At 41.3% G+C, this 20,821-nt stretch overlaps 1 protein-coding gene and 1 long non-coding RNA gene across 5 annotated transcripts in view; one reads left to right on the top strand and one right to left on the bottom strand.

Annotated features, from left to right (window-relative positions):
- MTRF1 (mitochondrial translation release factor 1) overlaps positions 1–17,667 on the top strand; it is a 46,616-nt gene extending 28,949 nt beyond the window's left edge. For 3 of the 4 annotated variants that reach the window (XM_015120894.3, XM_028837108.2, XM_077973579.1), the window contains exons 8-10: positions 7,157–7,293; positions 10,365–10,463; positions 16,814–17,667. In XM_015120894.3, the coding sequence (XP_014976380.1) occupies positions 7,157–7,293; positions 10,365–10,463; positions 16,814–16,927 (350 nt within the window). In that variant the 3' untranslated portion in view covers positions 16,928–17,667. 4 annotated transcript variants of the gene reach the window in all.
- The window catches only part of LOC114673428 (uncharacterized), a 176,548-nt gene that overhangs the window by 65,912 nt on the left and 89,815 nt on the right, over positions 1–20,821 (bottom strand). The gene's annotated exons all lie outside the window — the stretch shown is intronic.

The raw sequence follows: 20,821 nt of genomic DNA, 5'->3' as shown, positions 1-20,821 counted from the left end.
TAAAATTAATTTTTACATTTCATGTATATGGTTTTAAAAGTCTAATGGCAAAGTCCTATAACAAAAAAACCAACAGCTATCTGAACTTGTTCCCACCCTCTTCCTTCTTCCTCTACCCTCAGTTCCCATTTCCTAAAGATAACCACTTTAAATTCTTTTAGCTCACTTCTCTAGCTGCAAAAAACAAATAAGCCTCTTTTAGCTATTTCTTCTGGTAATTACCTCAGTATTCCTAAATAATAGGCAAATAGTGCTCTTCTGACCAACTATAAAAGTTATATATTTACGTCTTAATGTTGTATGAGAATTTTGCCCTTCCTGTATACCTTTTCCTCTTCCAAATATTTGTCTTTTGGCAAAATTAATTTTCACTGTGTTCATATAATGAACAGATAGTGTTTGACGCTGAGCCCATTAGTATACAGTCCTGTGATTTCATTTCCTAGAGTTAATAATTACCTCATTGATTTTTCATTTGCCTACTTTTCTTTGACTCTGAGTCTGCCTGCATCTTCCAGAAGCTGTGTAAAATGAAGTCACTCCAGTGCTCTCTGGAGACCCCCTGACAGAGCACTCCATCATCTTGCTCCAGCGTGGACAAGCTGCTCCCCAGGACATTGCACAGGGGTTGTCCTGGTCATCGGCAGTTGGGGAGTTCCTTTCACCTCTATTCTGTGTTGGATCCTCCCATTTCTTGGGTTCCATATTGTCTTTTTCTCTTTGTTACTCTGTCATTTTAACAAAGCTCATCTTTATGTGGTTTCCTGAGGAAAGATTTGTGACATGTAAATATTTCAGGCTTTGGAGATCTGAAAATAGCTTTATTCTAACTTTGCACTTCATCAATCATTTCTTGGAAATAACTTCCCCTTAGAGCATTGAAAGTCTTTTTCATTCCTTGTATTTGTTGCTTTCAGTTTAGAGACTCATGCCTTTCAGCTCTGAAATACTTTCTTCAATAATTTCTTGCATAACATTTTCTTTATTCTTTCTGGGATTTCTATTAGTTAGATGTTAGACCTCTTGAATTTTTTTTTCCCTCATATTGTCTGTCACTTTGTTTTTTAGTTATTTTTCCTACCCTTTTTCTGATTTTAAAAATTTTATTTTTTTTAACTTTTGGGAGCTCTTTCTTGTTCTCAGAATTGTTTTCTCATAGCATCCTTTTCTTATTTTGTTGATACTTATTTCTTTTTTTTTATTGCTCAAGGATATTACTTTTAGTTTCCCTGATGTTCCCTTCTGCTTTCTGCAGTGTCTATGTTTCTTCTGAGTTTATTTTTGTTTCATGCTTGCTTTACTTTTCTTTTTTTCTTTTTGAGACAAGGCCTTGGCCTGTTGCCCAGGCTGGAGTACAGTAGTGTGATCACAGCTCACTGCAGCTGTGACTTTCCCAGGCTCAGGTGACCCTCCCACGTCAGCACCACTCCCCCGCCCCCTGTTCCTGGTAGCTGGAACTACAGGCACTTGCCTGGCTAATTCTTACTTTTTTTTTTTTTTTTTTTTGGTAGACACTGGGTTTCTCCACATTTCCCAAGCTGGTCTCCAACTCCTCGGCTCAAGTGATCTGCCTGCCTCAGCATCCCAAAGTGTTGGGATAACAGACATGAGCCACTACACTCGGCCCATTCTTACTTTCATGTTGGAAATTTCTAGGAATTCTTGTCTGTCTGTACATATTTAAGAGTCAAGTTCTAAAGCTCTGAGTGCACTTATCCACATACCCACTAGTGAGTTCCACGGTAGATCAGTTAGAGCGTTAATCAGCTTTTTTATTAGGGACCTTTTCTCTTGCGAGTTTCTTTTCTCCTGAGAAGGATCTTCCAGGATACAGCTGAGAGTAAGGTCAAGGTCTCACCGTTCAATAGCAGTCGTTTACTTAATCCTCTGGTCTTCCGGCCCATGTTCACACTTGCCCTCCCTTGTAACTAGTCCCAGGTCTAGAATTTTCCTGATTTAATTATCCAGAAATATACCTCCTGCCTTCTGCAGATTGAGGAAGGAGACTTGAGGATCTATTTGTTATTATAGGCTTTCTGTATTTAGCCCTAGCTCCTCAAGCCTGACTTTTAAATACCTGGTGTCTCTATTTCTGAGCCTTTCTGGCACTTAGCAGGGCAAATTGGCCAGTTTCTGGTCAGCATGTCACTCTACAGGGAATTAAGTGTCACCTTCCTTCCAGCTGCTAAGTCATTTACCATTCTTCCATCCACTTTTTGTCTTTAATAGATCATGTTTGGGGATTATATACTTTTATTTCAGATGGAGTTTGTGTTTCTGTGTCTTGTTCTTGTTGTAGTGTGATTTAAAAAAAGGGGGTGGGTGTGCCGGGCGTGGTGGCTCAAGCCTGTAATCCCAGCACTTTGGGAGGCCGAGACGGGTGGATCACGAGGTCAGGAGATCGAGACCATCCTGGCTAACACGGTGAAACCCCGTCTCTACTAAAAAATACAAAAAACTAGCCGGGCGAGGTGGCGGGCACCTGCAGTCCCAGCTACTCGGGAGGCTGAGGCAGGAGAATGGCGGGAACCCGGGAGGCGGAGCTTGCAGTGAGCCGAGATCGCACCACTGCACTCCAGCCTGGGTGACAGAGCAAGACTCCGTCTCAAAAAAAAAAAAAAAAAAAAAAAAAAGGGGGTGGGTCAGGCGCAGTGGCTCACACCTGTAATCGCAGCACTTTGGGAGGCTGAAGCAGGTGGATCCCCTGAGGTCAGGAGTTTGAGACTAGCCTGGCCAAAATGGTGAAACCCCGTCTCTACTAAAAACACAAAAAAATCAGCCAGGCGTTGTAGTGTATGCCTGTAGTTCCAGCTACTGGGGAGGCTGAGGCAGGAGAATCAGTTGAACCCAGGAAGTGGAGGTTGCAGTGAGCCGAGATCGTGCCATTGCACTTCAGCCTGGCCAACAGGAGCGAAACTCCGTCTCAAAAAAAAAAAAAAAAAAAAAAAACGGAAACCATCTTGAAGTCAGACATCATTGATTGTTTATATTGTTTGTTATATGAAAAGCTAAAACAACGTAAATATCCAACAATGGGATAATTTCATACTTTCTCTTAAGTTTCCTTTATTGATTTTTATTCCATAGGAAACTGTTAAAAAAAAAAAAAAAAAAAAAAAAACAGGCTGGGCGCAGTGGCTCATGCCTATAATCCCAGCACTTTGGGAGGTCAAGGCAGGTGGATCACCTGAAGTTGGGAGTTCAAGACCAGCCTGACCAACATGAAGAAACCCCGTCTCTACTAAAAATACAAAATTAGCCGGGTGTGGTGGCGCATGCCTGTAATCCCAGCTACTCGGGAGGCTGAAGCAGGAGAATTGCTTGAACCCGGGAGGTGGGGTTGCGGTGAACTGAGATCACACCATTGCACTCCAGCCTGGGCAACAGTGAAACTCTGTCTCAAAAAAAAAAAAAAAAAAGAAAATAATATATGCATGAGCAAAAGAACATAAAACATCTGTAATAATAACCCAGTAACCATTGTTGGCATATATCTTTGGTATACATCCTTTCAAATTCTTTTCTGTACATATAGTAATATGCCATTTTTTCCCCAAAAAATGAGGTTATACTTTTTTTTTTGCTAGAAGGAGTCTAGCTCTGTCACTCAGGCCGGCATGCAGTGACCAGTGAACCTTGGTTCACCGCAACCTCTGCCTTCAGTGTTCAAGCTATTCTCCTGCATCAGCCTCCCAGGTAGCTGGGACTACAGGCGTGCACCACCACACCTGGCTAATTTTTGTATTTTTAGTAGAGACGTAGTTTTGCCATGTTGGCCAGGCTGGTCTCAAACTCCTGACCTCAAGTGATCTGCCCACCTCCTCCTCCCGAAGTGCTAGGATTACAGGCATGAGCCACCGTGCCCGTCCTGAGGTTATACTTTTTGTAACTTGCCATAATTTATTTCAACAATCCATAAATTGTTGGATACTTAATGTGTTTCACCTAAACCCTGTATTGTTGGATATCATTCTATATTATACATAGTCCAGAACAGTAATAATTAGCTTCAGATGAATTAAAAATTAAAATGGGTAAAAAATTGGGTAAAAGGTGATCAAAACTCTGACAAAATAAACCAGAATACTTTAAAACTTAAAGGTTGTAAAACCACCCTGTGTAGCCATAAATTGCTGACTTTACAAAAAGTGACTTACAGAGAGTAGAACTGTGGTTATTAGAGACTAGGAAGGGTAAGGGGGAGGGGAGGATAGAGAGAGGTTGGGTAAGGGATACAGAATTACAGCCGGTTAGGAGGAATTAGTTCTGGTGTTCTACAGCACTATAGCATGAATATGGTTAACAGTGATTTATTTATTGCATATTTTCAGAAAGTTAGAAGATTTTGAATGTTCACAACACAAAGAAATGATAAATAAATTTTGAGGTGATGGATGTGCTTATTACCCTGATTTGATCATTCCACATTGTATCGAAATACCACTCTATATCCCATATATATGTACAATTATTACATGTCAACTAACAATAAAAGGAAAAGAAAGTGACTTATCATTGTGCTGCCAGACTTACCTTGGGCCAGTTATCTTTTAACCACTTAGATCTGAGTCTTTGGTTTTAAAGAGGCCTGAAGTCCTGCCCTCAAACCTTCCCTTTAGGCAAGCAAGGCATGTCAAGACCTAGCCCTTAGGAAGCCACGCAGTCATAACAAAGTGATTTCTTCAGCCTGCTTCTTCCGTATTTTGAGGATTGCCATAGTTTCAGCATCTGCTTCAAGGAAAACTCAGCTTTTCTTCCATTTCTCCCATTCTTTCTTCCATCCCAAGACCTTAGACTAGGAACTGTCCCTGCTAGAATTCAAAGTGAAAACTATAGCTTCTATTCTTCTATTTTTCTCCATGCCATGGACTCTGAAGAATCATATTTTTTTTCTAACCACTGCTTCTAGATGACTCCATTTTCCACCATTGGAAGAGTTATTCATAGGGGTATGGTTAAATGTTTATACAGGGGAATATTACCTTTCTTGGGAAAATTTATCCCAAGATAAGGGTGAAGACAAATGAATATTTTATGCATTAAAGTGGGCTTTTTAGTTTATTACCAGTTGGCGAGTAAAATAAAAGATGGCCTCTGTAATTCTTTGTCTTCTCTTCTCTTCTCTTTTCTCTTTCTCTCTTTTCTCTTTCTCTCTTTCTTTCTTTCGACTGGGTTTTGCTCTGTTGCCCAGGCTAGAGTGCAGTGGCATGATCATAGCTCACTGTAACCTCGAACTCTTGGCTCAAGCCATCCTCCTACCTTAGCTCCCTGCGTAGCTGGGACTATAGGTGCAGTTACCACGCTGGCTAATTTTTTGTATGTTTAGTAGAGACGAAATCTTGCTGTGTTACCCAGGCTGGTCTCAGAACTTCTGGCCTCAAATAATCCACCTGCCTTTGCCTCCCAAAGTGCTGGGATTGCAGGTGTGAGCCACCGCACCCAGCCCTCTTCTATTATTCAATATATCTTCCCTCCCTCTACATCTTCTATTCTTAAGGGAGTACTTATTATTAAATACTTCTCTTTAGAAAGTATATAATAAAATACATAATCAAGTGATTCCGTTAGTAATTACTGAGCTGGAAAGTAATAGTTTTGATCTAAAAGTTCTAACCTGAGTAAGTAGATAGGAATAATACAGGTGCTTAGGCAAAAATCAGTACAGATCAGCTGACAAGAAGAGGAATGTGGAGGAGAGCTCATGAAAGCCTGGCTGTCTTAAAATGGAAATGTTCATATTCTTTGGGGTAACACGAAAAGGATACGAGAGTCAGGGAAACTCCAGACAAATACCTGGAAGATGGGGGTCAGTCAGTGCCCCCAGTCCAACCAGATGGCCACAGTAAAGAGGTCAGGAAGTGATTAAACTAATAGAGGTGAAACCTCAGTGCCCTACTAAAAATATTAGCAGGTAGTGACTGTAGCTTATTTAGACAGGGAGAAAACATAGTTCAGAGAATAGAATTTTATAGAAATTCTTTAAATCTCCAGCAAAATATTTACCACTGTATCAGTGCAGATAGGCCAAGCTAATGGGGCTTTTGGTTTTTAGTTTTTGTGAGTCAGAAAGAAAACCCCTTTCTCCTCTAATGTACTGAGGAGCGGGATTAGACATGGACCTCAGAGTGGTAGCTACAAAGTTAAGAACAACACAGCCTCAAGAAGTGATCATTTCAGGGCTGGATTTGGGCCAGTAACTGGACGACACAGTGGGCCAAACCCACCCAAATGCAGAAGCTGGCCAGCCAAAACTTGTGTGTGGTTAGATGTATTGATTAGCTGGACCCCAGCTAACTCAGACTATGCAGAACAAGTTAGAAATTTAGAACTCAGACAACTCAGAAACATTCACTATAAATTCTTCTTTTTAAAGACTCTGAGTAGCATCTTTTCATTGGCTTTTTTCTATAAAGGTTTTTTTGTTTTTTGTTTTTTGTTTTTGACGGAGTCTCACTCTATTGCCAGGCTGGAGTGCAGTGGTGTCATCTCGGCTCACTGCAACCTCCGCCTCCCAGGTTCAAGCGATTCTCCTGCCTCAGCCTCCCAAGTAGCTGGGACTACAGGTGCATGCCACCACGCCTGGTTAATTTTTTGTATTTTTAGTAGAGATGGGATTTCACCGTGTTAGCCAGGATGGTCTCGATCTCCTGATCTTGTGATCCGCCCGCGTCGGCCTCCCAAAGTGCTGGGATTACAGGTGTGAGCCACCGCGCCCGGCCATTATAAAGGTATCTTTAAAGCCTCAGCTCTGTGTATATTTGTGACTGAAAGGGGGAAAGGCTAGTTCTTGAGCTGGACAGAGAATGGAGCAGCACAGTATACAGAGTAGCAGTAGTTTGCTGTTTGTTGAGCTGCAGAGATGCCTGGATGAGCGAGGAGGAAGAGGCCAAGCTCGGGGACTGAAAGGATAGGTAAGCATCTGTAGATGCTGCTGCTTTCTGGGTGCTCATACGGAGTTCTCATTTACATATCAGAGTCTGAAGCGCCAACGACAGCTACATTCATAACGCAGCTAGTTTCTGAAGTGTGCCAAACCTAAAATGTTTTTCTCTTTTGTGATATTTTCCTGATTAACCTGTCTCATTTAACTGTTCCTTAGTTCTATCTTAATTTGGTGGAAGCTACAGTTTACCTTCTGATCCTTGTTATTTTTCAGGGCTAGTAGTAGAATGCCAACAAGAAAGATCACAGATAAAAAATAAAGAAATAGCTTTTCGTGTGTTGAGAGCTAGACTCTACCAGCAGATTATTGAGAAAGACAAGTGTCAGCAACGAAGTGCTAGAAAACTGCAGGTAAGATTTACTTGGTGTAATAATTTAGTGACTGTTTAAAGAAAAGTCACTTTCTGTAGAGAATGCAGTGTTTGTTCTTGCTTTTTAAATGGGAATGTTTCAGAGCATAGAGAAATGCGCTCCTTTGTAAATAAGCAGTAACTCAATGCAAATGAACGGATGGTTTATGGCTGGGCATACCAGTTTGCAAGTTAGTAAATGAAAGATGTATAAACTAAAAAGTATTTCCTAGTTGTTTCCCTCTTGTGTTTATATCATTACTGTCTTAAGAGGAAAATGGTTTAAAAGACAAAATAATTCTTTGAGAATTAAGAACATTTTTGATTTTTAAAAATTAAAACCTATGCTTGTGTTATAACTCTATGTGAGATCAAATACAAATGGCACTGCAAAAAACTGGGAACAGTGAATCCTACTGATGGAGACTAGGGATAAGGGGTAGAAAGGAAATTTATTTTTCATTATATATCGTTTGGTACTTTTTGAATTTTGTACTATATATGGTATAGTGTTACTTATTTAAATAGATAAATAGATGAATTCTAAGCAAAATGAATAAATGTCATTATTTTAAGTAAACCTAATATATAAATTCTTTTTTTTTTTTTTTTTTGTGACGAAGTCTCACTCTGTCATCAGACTCGAGTGCAGTGGCATAATCTCAGCTCACTGCAACCTCTACCTCCCGGGTTCAAGCGATTCTCCAGCCTCAGCCTCCTGAGTGGCTGGGATTACAGGCACATGCCACTACACCTGGCTATGCTACAGTAATTTAAATTTGGAAGATTTTGTGGCCTTTTAGGATAATGAATTGTCTAAACCTAAGCATTAGTTATACTTTTCATCTCGATGTGTCCTAGCTTTTTCACACTTTGGTGCTTCTAGCTTTCTTTACCTACGTGCTAACTTGCAGGTAGTAAAAGTGACAGGATAAATAATATTAACACTGTTAGTGGTAATCCCCGATTGTAGAGCATTATCAGTGTATGCATTTGCCGACAGGAATGCTCGTTTACAAACCATAACTTATTTTTGTTTTTAACAAGCAAATAATATACCCTGAGTACACACCATTACTTCTTGGCAAATAAGTGATAACATAAATACTATGAACTCTGCTACATTTGAATTTTTAAAAAGACATTTGGATTTACTTGCTGTTTAACATTTTGGCACCAGAGGTTCCACAGACTAATTTTTTTTTTTTTTTTTTTTTGAGACAGATTCTCTGTCTGTCACCCAGGCTACAGTGCAGTGGCACGATCTTGGCTCACTGCAACCTCTGCCTCCCGGGTTCAAGCGATTCTTGTGCCTCAGCTTCCCGAGTGGCTGGGATTACAGCCACCATGCCTGGCTCATTTTTGTATTTTTTGTAGAGATGGGTTTTTGTCATGTTGGCCAGGTTGTTGTCGAACTCCTGGCCTCATGTGATCTGCCCACTTGAGCTTCCTGAAGTGCTGGGATTACAGGTGTGAGCCACTGCACCCAGCCCACAAAGTAATTTTTAAAATAGGTGTTCAAGATTGGCTTTATACAAATTGTTCATGTGTGTCTTCTTCAGTGGTCTGATTGACGAGCCAAAAAAGACATCACTGCCTCTTGAATAACTTACCCACCTACCTGAAATGTTTTAATAGGGATTTCTAAGGCTTAGAAGTTTTTTTCTTCGATCAAGATATACACTTGGCTTTTATACAGAAGGCATTATGCCACATTCCCAATCCTGGGTCCACTGATCACCTAACAAGCTTTCATAGATGCCCAGGCCCCACCCCAGAAAAACTGATCTGGAGTGAGGTCCTGGCCATTAATATGGCACTTTGGGAGGGTGGTTTCCAAACTTGGCTGATTGTCAGAAGAGATGATCTGGGAATGTTTTCAAAATACATAATTCTGATCCATTATCTCTGAGGTTGGGCTTAGGAATCCATAATTTTAAAAAATTATCCTAATGGTCAGGAGTTTAGTTTCATATCACTTGCCTTAGGGTTTGAGACAATGAGTTATAGAAATATCTTATCTTCTTTTATTTTAAAAAGCGAAAGCATTTGAGACAGGGTGTTGTGTATATCGGGTGTTGGGGAGGTGGAGGAGATGAGCAAACTAGGAAGAATGCAAATAACTGTAGCATGAGACAAACTGTGGTGTGCCATGAAGAACATTCCAAGTACAATGGGTTTCAGAGGAAGAAGAGAATATATTTCAATTGCTGGGACCAGAAAGGCAGAAATGGTAGGAGAGTGTTAGGGAAGGGCATCCCTTGAGATGATGTTTTATAGCACAGATAACAGACACACACATAATAATGACATAGTATTATTAGTGGCATTATGGAGATTCACATAATTTTCAGAAATAACATTGGGAAGATTGGCCACGTTACAAAGTACCTCGAATGCTGAGTTGAGTTGTGTCTGCTCAGTAGACAAGAAGGAACCAAAGAAAATTTATCAGAAAACTGTACTGTAGGAAGACTAAGCAGGGCAGCACGAAGTGAGCAGAAAAATGGGAGATGAATCAGTAGATGTTTGCAGAATTGTAGGTGAAAGTAATGAGTCCAGGAGTGGTAGTAGAAATGGAAAGGGCAGGATATAATAAGAGACCCATGAAACCAATTGGAAATGGGCGGCTGGAGAATGGGATGAATTGAAGATGGTCTGTCCCCCCATGTGCATCTGTATCAAAGCCTGGCATAGTAAACTCACACCCACAAAATGTTTGATAAATTGCAGAATGTCAGAATTTTCTACTTGGATAAAAGGGAATACATGGTGCTGTCATTTATAGAAACCAGGAGGAGGAACTGATTGGAGTGGAAAGATGATTAATTTGATTTTAAGTATTTTGAGTTTGAAATATCAAAGAAACATTCCTTCTTATTCTATAACTGAGCTCTACAGACCTGTAGTGTTAAACATTAAGTTCTGCCCATTCTTGTTCTTTGTCATTTTGTATATATGACTTTTAGAAAATATCTAAATTGTTGAAATAGTCATTTGCCAAGTGCTTTTTCCATTGTAATGAAGACATTTATAAAGGTAAAATATAAATTGCTTTTTATTATGGCACAGGTGGGAACAAGAGCCCAGTCAGAGCGAATTCGGACATATAATTTCACCCAGGATAGAGTCAGTGACCACAGGATAGCATATGAAGTTCGTGATATTAAGGTAATACTACTGCGTATGCTTTGTGTACCTTTGATTTCAGAAGAAAACATAGTCAAATTCTAGAACCTATATGTAGATATTACCAAGTATATCTAAAATATTTCCAAGTAATTTAAATCATTAAGCCACCCAAAAATTTACAAACACTTTCATTAGTTTGCTGGTTAAAAAAATAATGATCTTTATGCCATTTTGAAACAATGATCTTTTCTTTTTTTTTTTTTTTTTTTTTTTGAGACAGAGTCTCGCTCTGTCGCCCGGGCTGGAGTGCAGTGGCCGGATCTCAGCTCACTGCAAGCTCTGCCTCCTGGGTTTACGCCATTCTCCTGCCTCAGCCTCCCAAGTAGCTGGGACTACAGGCACCCGCCACCTCACCCGGCTAGTTTTTTGTATTTTTTAGGAGAGACAGGGTTTCACCGTGTTAGCCAGGATGGTCTCGATCTCCTGACCTCGTGATCCACCCGTCTCGGCCTCCCAAAGTGCTGGGATTACAGGCTTGAGCCACCGCGCCCGGCCAAAACAATGATCTTTTCTAAATTCCAAATTCTTCGTTATGCAATCACAATGTATGAACATATATTCAGTCTGCATATATACATGGGTATTGGTTTTCTATTGCCAGGTAACAAATTACCACAAATATAGCAACTTAAAGCGGTACCCATGATTAAAGTATCTCATGATTTCTGTAGGTCAGAAATCCTGGAACAGCTGAGCTTAGTTATCTTCTCAGGATCTCACAAGGCTGAAATCAAGGCATGGCCAGGCTCCATACTCTTCTGGAGCTTGGGGTCCTCTTCCAAGGTTACGTGGTTGCCAGCAGAATGCCACTGCCTTGGATTGTAGGACTGAAGTCCCCATTCCCTTGCTGGCAGGCAGCAGGAGGCTGCTTTTCAGTGCTTAAATACTGTTGGAAGTTGTTTCCCAGTGGCTCCCTCCCACTTTGAATTTCTGCTTGCAGGAATGACTCAGGCCTTTTTAAGGGCTCACCCGTTTAGGTCAAGCTGACCTGGATAATGTTCCTTTTGATTAACTCAAAGTCAACTGCTTCGTCACCTAGGCACTAGAATGATACTCTGTCATTTTCACAGGTCCTGTCTGCGCTGAGAGGGAGTTATGCACAGTGTGTACACCAGGGGGCATCTTAGAATTCTCCCTACCACAATGTGTCTTCATTAGATTGAGGTGTTACAGTTAGGCTGTTGGGGAAAAGACTCGGTCAAGATTGTTCGAACATTAACCTGTCTAAATCGCATCTAGCAAAGATCACTGACATAAATATATAAATATATTAATGATGAAGCACAGGAAAATGTCTGTTTTGTTGCCACTGAAGGAGAAAGTGAACTGGTCCCATAAAGGACTATGTGGCAGCAGACAGAAAGCTTTGAGCTTTTTCCTTGGTGCCGTATGATACCTAAGGCTTCTTTCACTTGACTCTGTCCCATTCTATACTCAAAATCAAAGTCCTAGTTTTACAAGGGAAATATACCTTGTAAAAAAGTTCTGGTTTTACAAGGTTACTATGTTTGTCAATTTCTGTATGTCTTATGCCACATCCTCCGTCTCCTCAGCAGGATAAGGCTGTCTTACATAGGAACATAGTAGCCATATTGAAAAGGAGGAAAATATTTGCTAATTTCCCTTTCCTCAGGAAACACACAGTATTAACCAAACATGTTTGGCCATATTGCTCTAATTACACCATGTTCTTTCAGTTGTTTTTCTGGTAGTAGTGACAATTTTTTCGGAGATAGCCACATTCTTATGACCAGTAATATCTTTTAGATGGGCCCATAGGTGCATAGTATAGTATTCGGTTGTGAAACAAAGGGAAGGTAACTAACTGGCTTCTGTAGTTATAAAATATCTGACTTTGGCCTAAATAATGATATATCACTAACCAAACTAGCGTGCCAGACTCAGAAGTCATAAGGAAAATAACATTGGTAAGCTCTAATAATCACTAACTAGTCTATTGGAAGGAAAGAAGACATTCCATAGTAGTGAAAGGAAGAAAGTTCGAAAACAGCATGAAAAAAAGCAGCTGTAGTAAAACATTAAAATCTGAGTGAAGGACAGTAAAGAGACTATAGACAGTAAAGAGTGAATAATTGGCTGGGCACGGTGGCTCAAGCCTGTAATCCCAGCACTTTGGGAGGCCGAGGCGGGCGGATCACGAGGTCAGGAGATCGAGACCATCCTGGCTAACACGGTGAAACCCCGTCTCTACTAAAAATACAAAAAAAAAAAAAAATTAGCCGGGCGTGGTGGCAGGCACCTGTAGTCCCAGCTACTTGAGAGGCTGAGGCAGGAGAATGGCATGAACCCAGGAGGCAGAGCTTGCAGTGAGCCGAGATCGTGCCACTGCACTCCAGCCTGGGTAACAGAGCGAAACTCTGTCTCAAAAAAAAAAGAGTGAATAATTTAGGAACCAAATCATAGATGAAGCTGGAAAAGTGATAAGGATCTTAACCCCAGGGCAACAGCTGTTGGACAAATGGAAGGGGTAGATAGGAAAGAATGTGAGCGTCTTTGGAATTTTTGCCTAGCTCTCCTCCCCTATTCTAGAACTTGCCCTTCGTACCACATCCACAGTTTTTGACGGAGCTACTGCATTCTTAAATGATTGTGATCCTGACCCAGGACAGAAGTGGATTTTTTTGGAGTGGACACCTAAATAAGTCCCAGCCCGTGAGTTTCTTCCCTGGATTTTAAAATCAGAGATGGAGAGGATTATTCTCTCTCTTGGTGGCTGAAACTGTAATATATAAAGCATATAAGAGATTAGAAGCCACATTTTCAGCCACCAAGAGAAAGCATCTTCAGTGAGAAAAGAATGAAATTGATACACAGAGAAAAGCAAAAATGAGAAATAGAACCCTGATATGAGTCCCTACATTTATTTATTCCCAAGGCTCAGTCTCATTCCGCAGGTGGTACTCGTGACCCTGCACATTCCACATTCCTATCCTTGGGTTCTGTGAGATCACTGGTATTCTCATTATGACTTCCTCTAGGTAACTTTCTTACTTTTATTTATCTAGCTAATAAGCATAGACTACCATATAATGGATTGTTTCACATTTTTATTCTGTTTCTCAATGTCCTTATGCAGATTTCTTCACATCAGCCTTAACTCCTGCTCTATATTCCAGTTACACTGGAAATTTCCCCTGGCCTTAGAGATTTAAATGTACTTTGTTTTCCTGTTTTTGTTTGTTTGTTTTTGCGACAGATTGTCACTCTGTTGCCCAGGCTGGAGTGCAGTGGTGCAATCTCTGCAGCCTCTGCTTCCTGGGTTCAAGTGATTCTCCTGCCTCAGCCTCCTGAGTAGCTGGGATTACAGGTGTGTACCACCATCCCTGGCTAATTTTTCTGTGTTTTTAGTAGAGAAGGAGTTTCACCATGTTGGCCATTCTAGTCTCGAACTCCTGGCCTCAAGTGATCCACCCGCCTTGGCCTCCGAAAGTGCTGGGTTTACAGGCTGAGCCACCACATCCAGCAGTTTTCCTGTCCTAATACTCATTCTTTTTTTTTTTTTTTTTTTGAGACAGTTTCCCTCTTGTTGCCGAGGCTAGAGTGCAGTGGCATGATCTCAGCTCACTGCAACTTCCACCTCCTGGGTGCAAGTGATTCTCCTGCGTCAGCCTCCCAAATAGCTGGGATTACAGGCATGCACCACCATGCCTGGCTAATTTTGTATTTTTAGTAGAAATGGGGTTTCTGTATGTTGATCAGGCTGGTCTTGAACTCCCAACCTCAGGTGATCCGCCTGCCTCAGCCTCCCAAACTGCTGAGATTAGAGGCGTGAGCCACCGCACCCAGCCTCTAATACTCATTCTTTTGATGGAAATGCCCTGCTCATTTCTATTCGGGAAAATACTATTCTTTTTGTAAACCCAAATTCAAAACTTTCTGGCTTCCTGAATCTTTCCCTGATGCCACCTTCCTGTCAAAATTCATGGCTCCTTACAATCCTTCCTTTCTTCTCCTTCGTTTTTTAATTTCTTGTATTGTTTTGTGATGCTTATGTATTTGTCTGGCTGTTCTGCTTAGCCTCTGAAAGTTAGGAGCTATGACTCATTCATCTTTGACCTTTGTATCTCTTTGTATCTCTGGTTAATCCGGTTGAATCTAATGTGTTTGACTCTCAGTAGAGGGATAATCTTTTTTACATCAGTTCCAAAGATGATTACCTTGGCAATACTATAATAATGTGAGCACCAGGTACACTTTTTTTTTTTTTTAAGACAGAGTCTTGCTCTGTCGCCCAGGCTGGAGTGCAGTGGTGCGATCTCTGCTCACTGCAACCTCCGCTTCCCGGGTTCAAACAATTCTCTGGCCTCAGCCTCCTGAGTAGCTGGGACTATAGGCACCCACCACCACGCCTGGCTAATTTTTGTATTTTTCATAGAGATGGGGTTTCACCATGTTGGCCAGGCTGGTCTCAATCTCCTGACCTCAGGTGATCTGCCCGCGTCAGCCTCACAAAGTGCTGGGATTACAGGCATGAACCACTGCGCCTGGCCTAGTCACACTGATTTTAAAAGCAATTTCATATTATGCTCAAAATGATATAAACCTTAACTTTAAAGTTATATCATAATGCTTTTGCTTTCTGTTTAATTTCAGAGTTTGAGGTTTTACTATTTGCTAGTACTTTGGGGAATACAGAAATAGTAAGATATATTCTTTACCTTAATTTGAGAGATATCTGTCTACACTTACCTAAAGTTCAACTTTAAGACCATTCAGGAAAGACTTAACTATAAGATTAGTTCATAACTGTATCAAAACTTTAAATGTTTTGTGTTCCAGATGCCAGCATTAAAGTATTTTCATTAAGCCAGTGTCTAAATTCCAAGCATTTCTAAAATGGCAATGTACAAATTCATTAATCCCAACAACTTTACTACACAGAATTTCTGTTATACAGGAAAAGTTCTTGAAGTCATTAATTTAGTCATTTTTCAGAGAACTGTAGAGAAGACTTCAGGGAAGTCAACTGAAAACAGTTTTCACCCAGTGGAGTTATTTAGTGGTAAACATGAAAATTTTTTTCTCAACTTTTTATTTCAAAATTTTTCAAGTTTACATAATGTTTAAAGATTGGGTCAGCTGGGCACAGTGGCTCACACCTGCAATCCCAGCACTTTGAGAGGCAGAGGTGGGAGGATCGCTTGAGCTCAGGAGACCATCCTAGGCAACATGGCAAAATCCTATCTCTACAAAAAATACAAAAAAAAAAAAAAAAAAAAAAAAATTTAGCTGGGTGTGTAGCATGTGCCTGTAGTCCCAGCTACCCAGGAAGCTAAGGTGGGAGAATTACTTGAGCCCAGGAGGCAGAGGTTGTAGTGAGTGAGCCGAGATCACACCACTACACTCCAGCCTGGGCGACACAGCAAGAGCCGGTCTCAAAAAAAAAAAGATTAGGTCAGTCAACACAATACAGACTATACCTAGATTCAACAGTTGTTAATATTTTACTGTATTTTCCTTCTCTTTCCCCCACCATCTCTGTCTCTATAAACCCATGTTGTTCTTGAACCATTTGAAAGCAAATTGCAGACCTCAAAGACACTTCACCCCTCAGTATTTCAACAAAAATATTTTTCAGTTACACAGGACTTCTAGGTCACCGTGTTTTTGGTTTAAAAATAAAAAACTGTCATAAACCACTTACAGATGAAATAATCTAAACTTAGAGGATTAGCCGAAGGGTAAGCTGGAATGGTCAGGGGAGGCTTTCTCTCAGCCTCCCCAGAGGAGCTGGCAAGGAGCAGTATGCGCGTTAATGCACAAAATGCTTATGGAACAAAATGCTTGTGGAATTGAGACCTTTCAGTCTTTTTCCTTTGGGAAATAAGATAATGTGAGTGAAAAGGGTAGAATGTTCAGGACAAGAATAAAAGCAATTGTTTTTAGGGTACAATAAGAGAAAGAATTCAGCAAACCTATTCTCCCAAAGATGGTTTGAGAGCCTAGAATGGTGTTGTCATAAAAGCCAATCAATGGAATTTTAAAGGGAGGGAGGTGGTCAATTTCAAAAGTCCATCTAGATATCTTTGTTTTGTTATCTCTGGAGTTGTTAGGAAAATCCAAATCTCAGAAGATTTATTTTAAAATAAAATGCTAACTGAATTCTTCTACAGAGTGGGGATCTTCCCAAGTTAGCAATTGTGTTCATTGTATTGTAGAACATCAGTAGTGCTATATTGTTATTAATAATGACTGCAAAGAAATGAAATAAACACTAAGTCTTTGCTTATATTTCTAATCATCATAATAGCTCTCTCTTAATAGCTTTCTCTTTTACCAGGTTTCATAATAGCTCTCTCTTTTACCAGGAATTTTTGTGTGGTGGGAAGGGCCTGGATCAGCTAATTCAGAGACTGCTTCAATCAGCAGATGAAGAAGCCGTTGTTGAACTTTTGGATGAACACCTTAAATCAGCAAAATAAATACTGACTTATTATTAATTATGATTATATAAATGAAATGGACCTATATCAAGAGGCAGACTGAGGTTTGGAAATCTTTATGAATATTTGTAAATTACAGCTATAAGAACACATTACACATAAATATGTGTTTTTTAATGAATCGAGGTCACATTTCCTAACCTAAGGATTTATTTTAGGTTTCCTGTAAAGTACGATCCAACTCATCAAGTAGAAAATAAGCATGCATCACTGAAAAGGGAAAGTATTGAGAAGTGATTGTGTGATTTAGGACAGGTCACTTGTTCTCTTTATACGCCTTTTTTCCCTGCCATCTATGAATTAATTTAAGCATATTTTTCATCTACTACTTCAGGAAAATATGGTAAAATTTAGTGAAATATGAATGACAGGCTTACTTATAAACCTTTTATTTAAAGACAAAGTACTTTGGCCTACAGTGGTTGCTTATGCCTATAAACCCAGCACTTTGAAGGGCCAAAAGGGGAAGATTTCTTGAGGCAAGAATTTGATACTAGCCTGGGCAAAATAGACCCCATGTCTACAAAAAAATTCAAAACATAAAGAAAAAACATAATACTGTTAATCATGTTAAAGTTAAGACTTAGACTTCAACTTTTAAATAAAAATTATGAAGAATATGAGTCACTCAATAGCAATGAGCATCTAGGTACAGACTGTAAAGCTCTTTGATTACTGTATGAATTCTACACTATATAAACATAAGTTGATATTTTAAATAGACTCTCTGGTTGACTTCCATTTCTTTTTTTTTTTTTTTACTCCTGGCAAGCTGGAGTAAAAAAGTTACTGTTTGCTGGCTCAACTTAATGAGCATCAACAGACATGGTGTAATACGAGTAATACACTGAGATCAGTTTTGTGCAGCATTATATAAAACCCAGTCCTTACGTTAAAGAGCTTGCAGTTGACTGAAGGATTTAAACATGTAAATCACCAACTAATACAAAGTGACATGATGTATTTAGTAATTGTTCCGAAGAAGTTTCAAGTTAAAAAGAGAGTAATGGCTGGGCATGGTGGCTCATGCCTGTAATCCCAGCACTTTGGGAGGCCGAGGTGGGTAGATGACCTGAGGTCAGGAGTTCAAGACCAGCCTGGTCAACCTGGCGAAACCCCATCTATACAAAAATACAAAAATTAGCTAGGCATGGTGGCAGGTGCCTGTAATCCCAGCTCATCAGGAGGCTGAAGCAGGAGAATCACTTGAACCCAGGAGGCAGAGGTTGCAGTGAGCTGAAATCACACTATTGCACTCCAGCCTGGGCAACAGACCAAGACTCCATCTCAAAAAATTTAAAAAAATAAAATAAAAAGAGAGGAATTATTATTTTAGATACCCCTCAGAGAAGAATTTATATGCCAAGAAAGACTAGCTAGAGTTTTAAGGCCAGTGGAATTGCTTAGGTGTACACATTAGAGATAAACGTTTTCCCTAATTTTTATTTTGAAAATATTCAAGCATAATGAAAAGTCTAAAATAAATAAATTATTTATTGATTTTTGAGATGGAGTCTCGCTCGGTCGCCCAGGCTGGAGGGCAGTGGCACGATCTCGGCTCACTGCAACCTCCACCTCCCAGGTTTAAGAAATTCTCTGCACCAGGAACGGTGGCTCACACCTGTAATCCCAGCACTTTTGAGAGGCTGAGGCGGGTGGCTCACGAAGTCAGGAGATCGAGACTATCCTTGCTAACAGATGAAACCCCATCTCTACTAAAAAAAAATACAAAAAGTCAGCCGGGGCCGGGCGCGGTGGCTCAAGCCTGTAATCCCAGCACTTTGGGAGGCCGAGACGGGCGGATCACGAGGTCGGGAGATCGAGACCATCCTGGTTAACACGGTGAAACCCCGTCTCTACTAAAAAATACAAAAAACTAGCCGGGCGAGGTGGCGGGCGCCTGTAGTCCCAGCTACTCGGGAGGCTGAGGCAGGAGAATGGCGTGAACCCGGGAGGCGGAGCTTGCAGTGAGCTGAGATCCGGCCACTGCACTCCAGCCTGGGTGACAGAGCGAGACTCCGTCTCAAAAAAAAAAAAAAAAAAAAAAAAAAAAAAAAAAAAAAAAAAGTCAGCCGGGCGTGGCGGCACACACCTGTAGTCTCAGCTACTAGGGAGGCTGAGGCAGGAGAATCACTTGAACCTGGGAGGCAGAGGTTGCAGTGAGGCAAGATTACAGCACTGTACTCCAGCCTGAGAGACAGAGCAAGACTCCGTCTCAAAAAAAAAAAAAAAAAAAATTCTCTGCCTCAGCCTCCCGAATAGCTGGGATTACAGGTGTGTGCCACCACACCCAGTTAATTTTGTATTTTTAGTAGAGGTGAGGTTTCACCATTTTGACCAGGCTGGTCTTGAACTCCTGACCTCGTGATCCACCCACCTCAGCCTCCCAGAGTGCTGGGATTACAGGTGTGAGCCACCACGCCCAGCCAAATTACTTTTTTAGAGATAAAATGTCACTCTTGCCCAGGCTGGAATGCAGTGGCATGATCATAGCTCACTGCAACCTTGAACTTCTGAGCTCAAGCAATCCTCCCACCTTAGCCTCCCAACTAGCTGGGACTACAGGCAGGCACCATCATGCCCAGATAATTTTTTATTGTTGTAGAGATGGGGTCTTGCTATGTTACGCAGGCTGGTCTTGAACTCTTGGCCTTAAGTGATCCTCCTGCCTCAGCCTTTCAAAGTGCTGGGATTACACATGTGAGCCTTTGTGCCCAGCCACAATAAGTTTTAAGAAATAGTTCAATCAGGAGAGGCCTGAGCAAGATGGCTGAATGTAGAAGCCTTTACCAATCATCCCCCAACGCAGCAACACTGATTTAACAACTATTTACACATACAAAAAGCACCTTTATAAGAACCAGAAATCAGGTAAGCAATCACAGTACCTGATTTTAACTTCATATCACTGAAAGAAGGTAGGAAAGATGGTCTTGAATTGGTAACACTGCTCCTCCCCCATTCCCCTAGCAGCAGCAGGTGCTGCGCCCTTGAGAGACGGAAAGCACAGCAATTGTGGGACCCTGTGTTGAACTCAGTGCTGCCTGGTCACAGCAGAAAGCAAAACTGAGTTAAACTCAGCAGATGCCCATCCACAGAGGGAGCATCTAGACCAGCCCTAGCCAGAGGGGAATTGTCCATCCCAGCAGTCAGAACTTGAGTTTCAGCAAGCCTCAACACTGTGGGCTGAAGTGTTCTAAGGTCCTAAATAAACTTGAAAGGCAGTCTAGGCCACAAGGACTGCAGTTCCTAGGTAAATCCTTCTTCTGTGCTGAGTGCAGAGCCAGTGGACATGGGACACCAGTTGGGTGGCTAAGGAAGTATTGTGCCACCCCTCCCCCAACCCCAGGCAGTGCAGCTCACAGCAACGAAAGCGACTCCTTCCTTCTGCTTGAGGAGAGGAGAGGGAAGAGTAAGGACTTTGTCTTGCGTCTTGGATACCAGCTCAACCACAATAGGACAGGGCACCTGGCAGAATCATGAGGCCCCCATCCCAGGCCCTAGCTCTCAGACAGCATTTCTAGACACACCCTGGGACAGAGGGGAACCCTCTGCCTTGAAGGGAGGTACTCAGTCTTGCAGGTTTCATCACCTGCTGACTAAAGAGCCCATGGGCCCTGAGTAGCCAACAGTGACTCATAGACAGTATGCTGTGGGTCTTGAGTGAGACTCAGACATGCCAGCTTCAGGTATCAGCTTGGCCATAGTGGTTTGGAGCACCAACGGGCTCTTGGGGTCCCCAGGTCCAGGCTCTTCGATAGCATTTCTGGGCCTGCACTGTGCCAGAGGGGAATTCACTACCCTGAAGGGTGAGTTCCAGGCCTGGCAACATTTGTCACAGCTGACCGAAGAGCCCTTGGGCCTTAAGTGAAC

The sequence above is a fragment of the Macaca mulatta genome, chromosome 17 (genome assembly GCF_049350105.2).
Source record: "Macaca mulatta isolate MMU2019108-1 chromosome 17, T2T-MMU8v2.0, whole genome shotgun sequence".
NCBI lineage: Eukaryota > Metazoa > Chordata > Mammalia > Primates > Cercopithecidae > Macaca > Macaca mulatta.
Note: the sequence above shows the minus strand (reverse complement) of the source record. Positions and strands in the feature narration are given on the sequence as shown.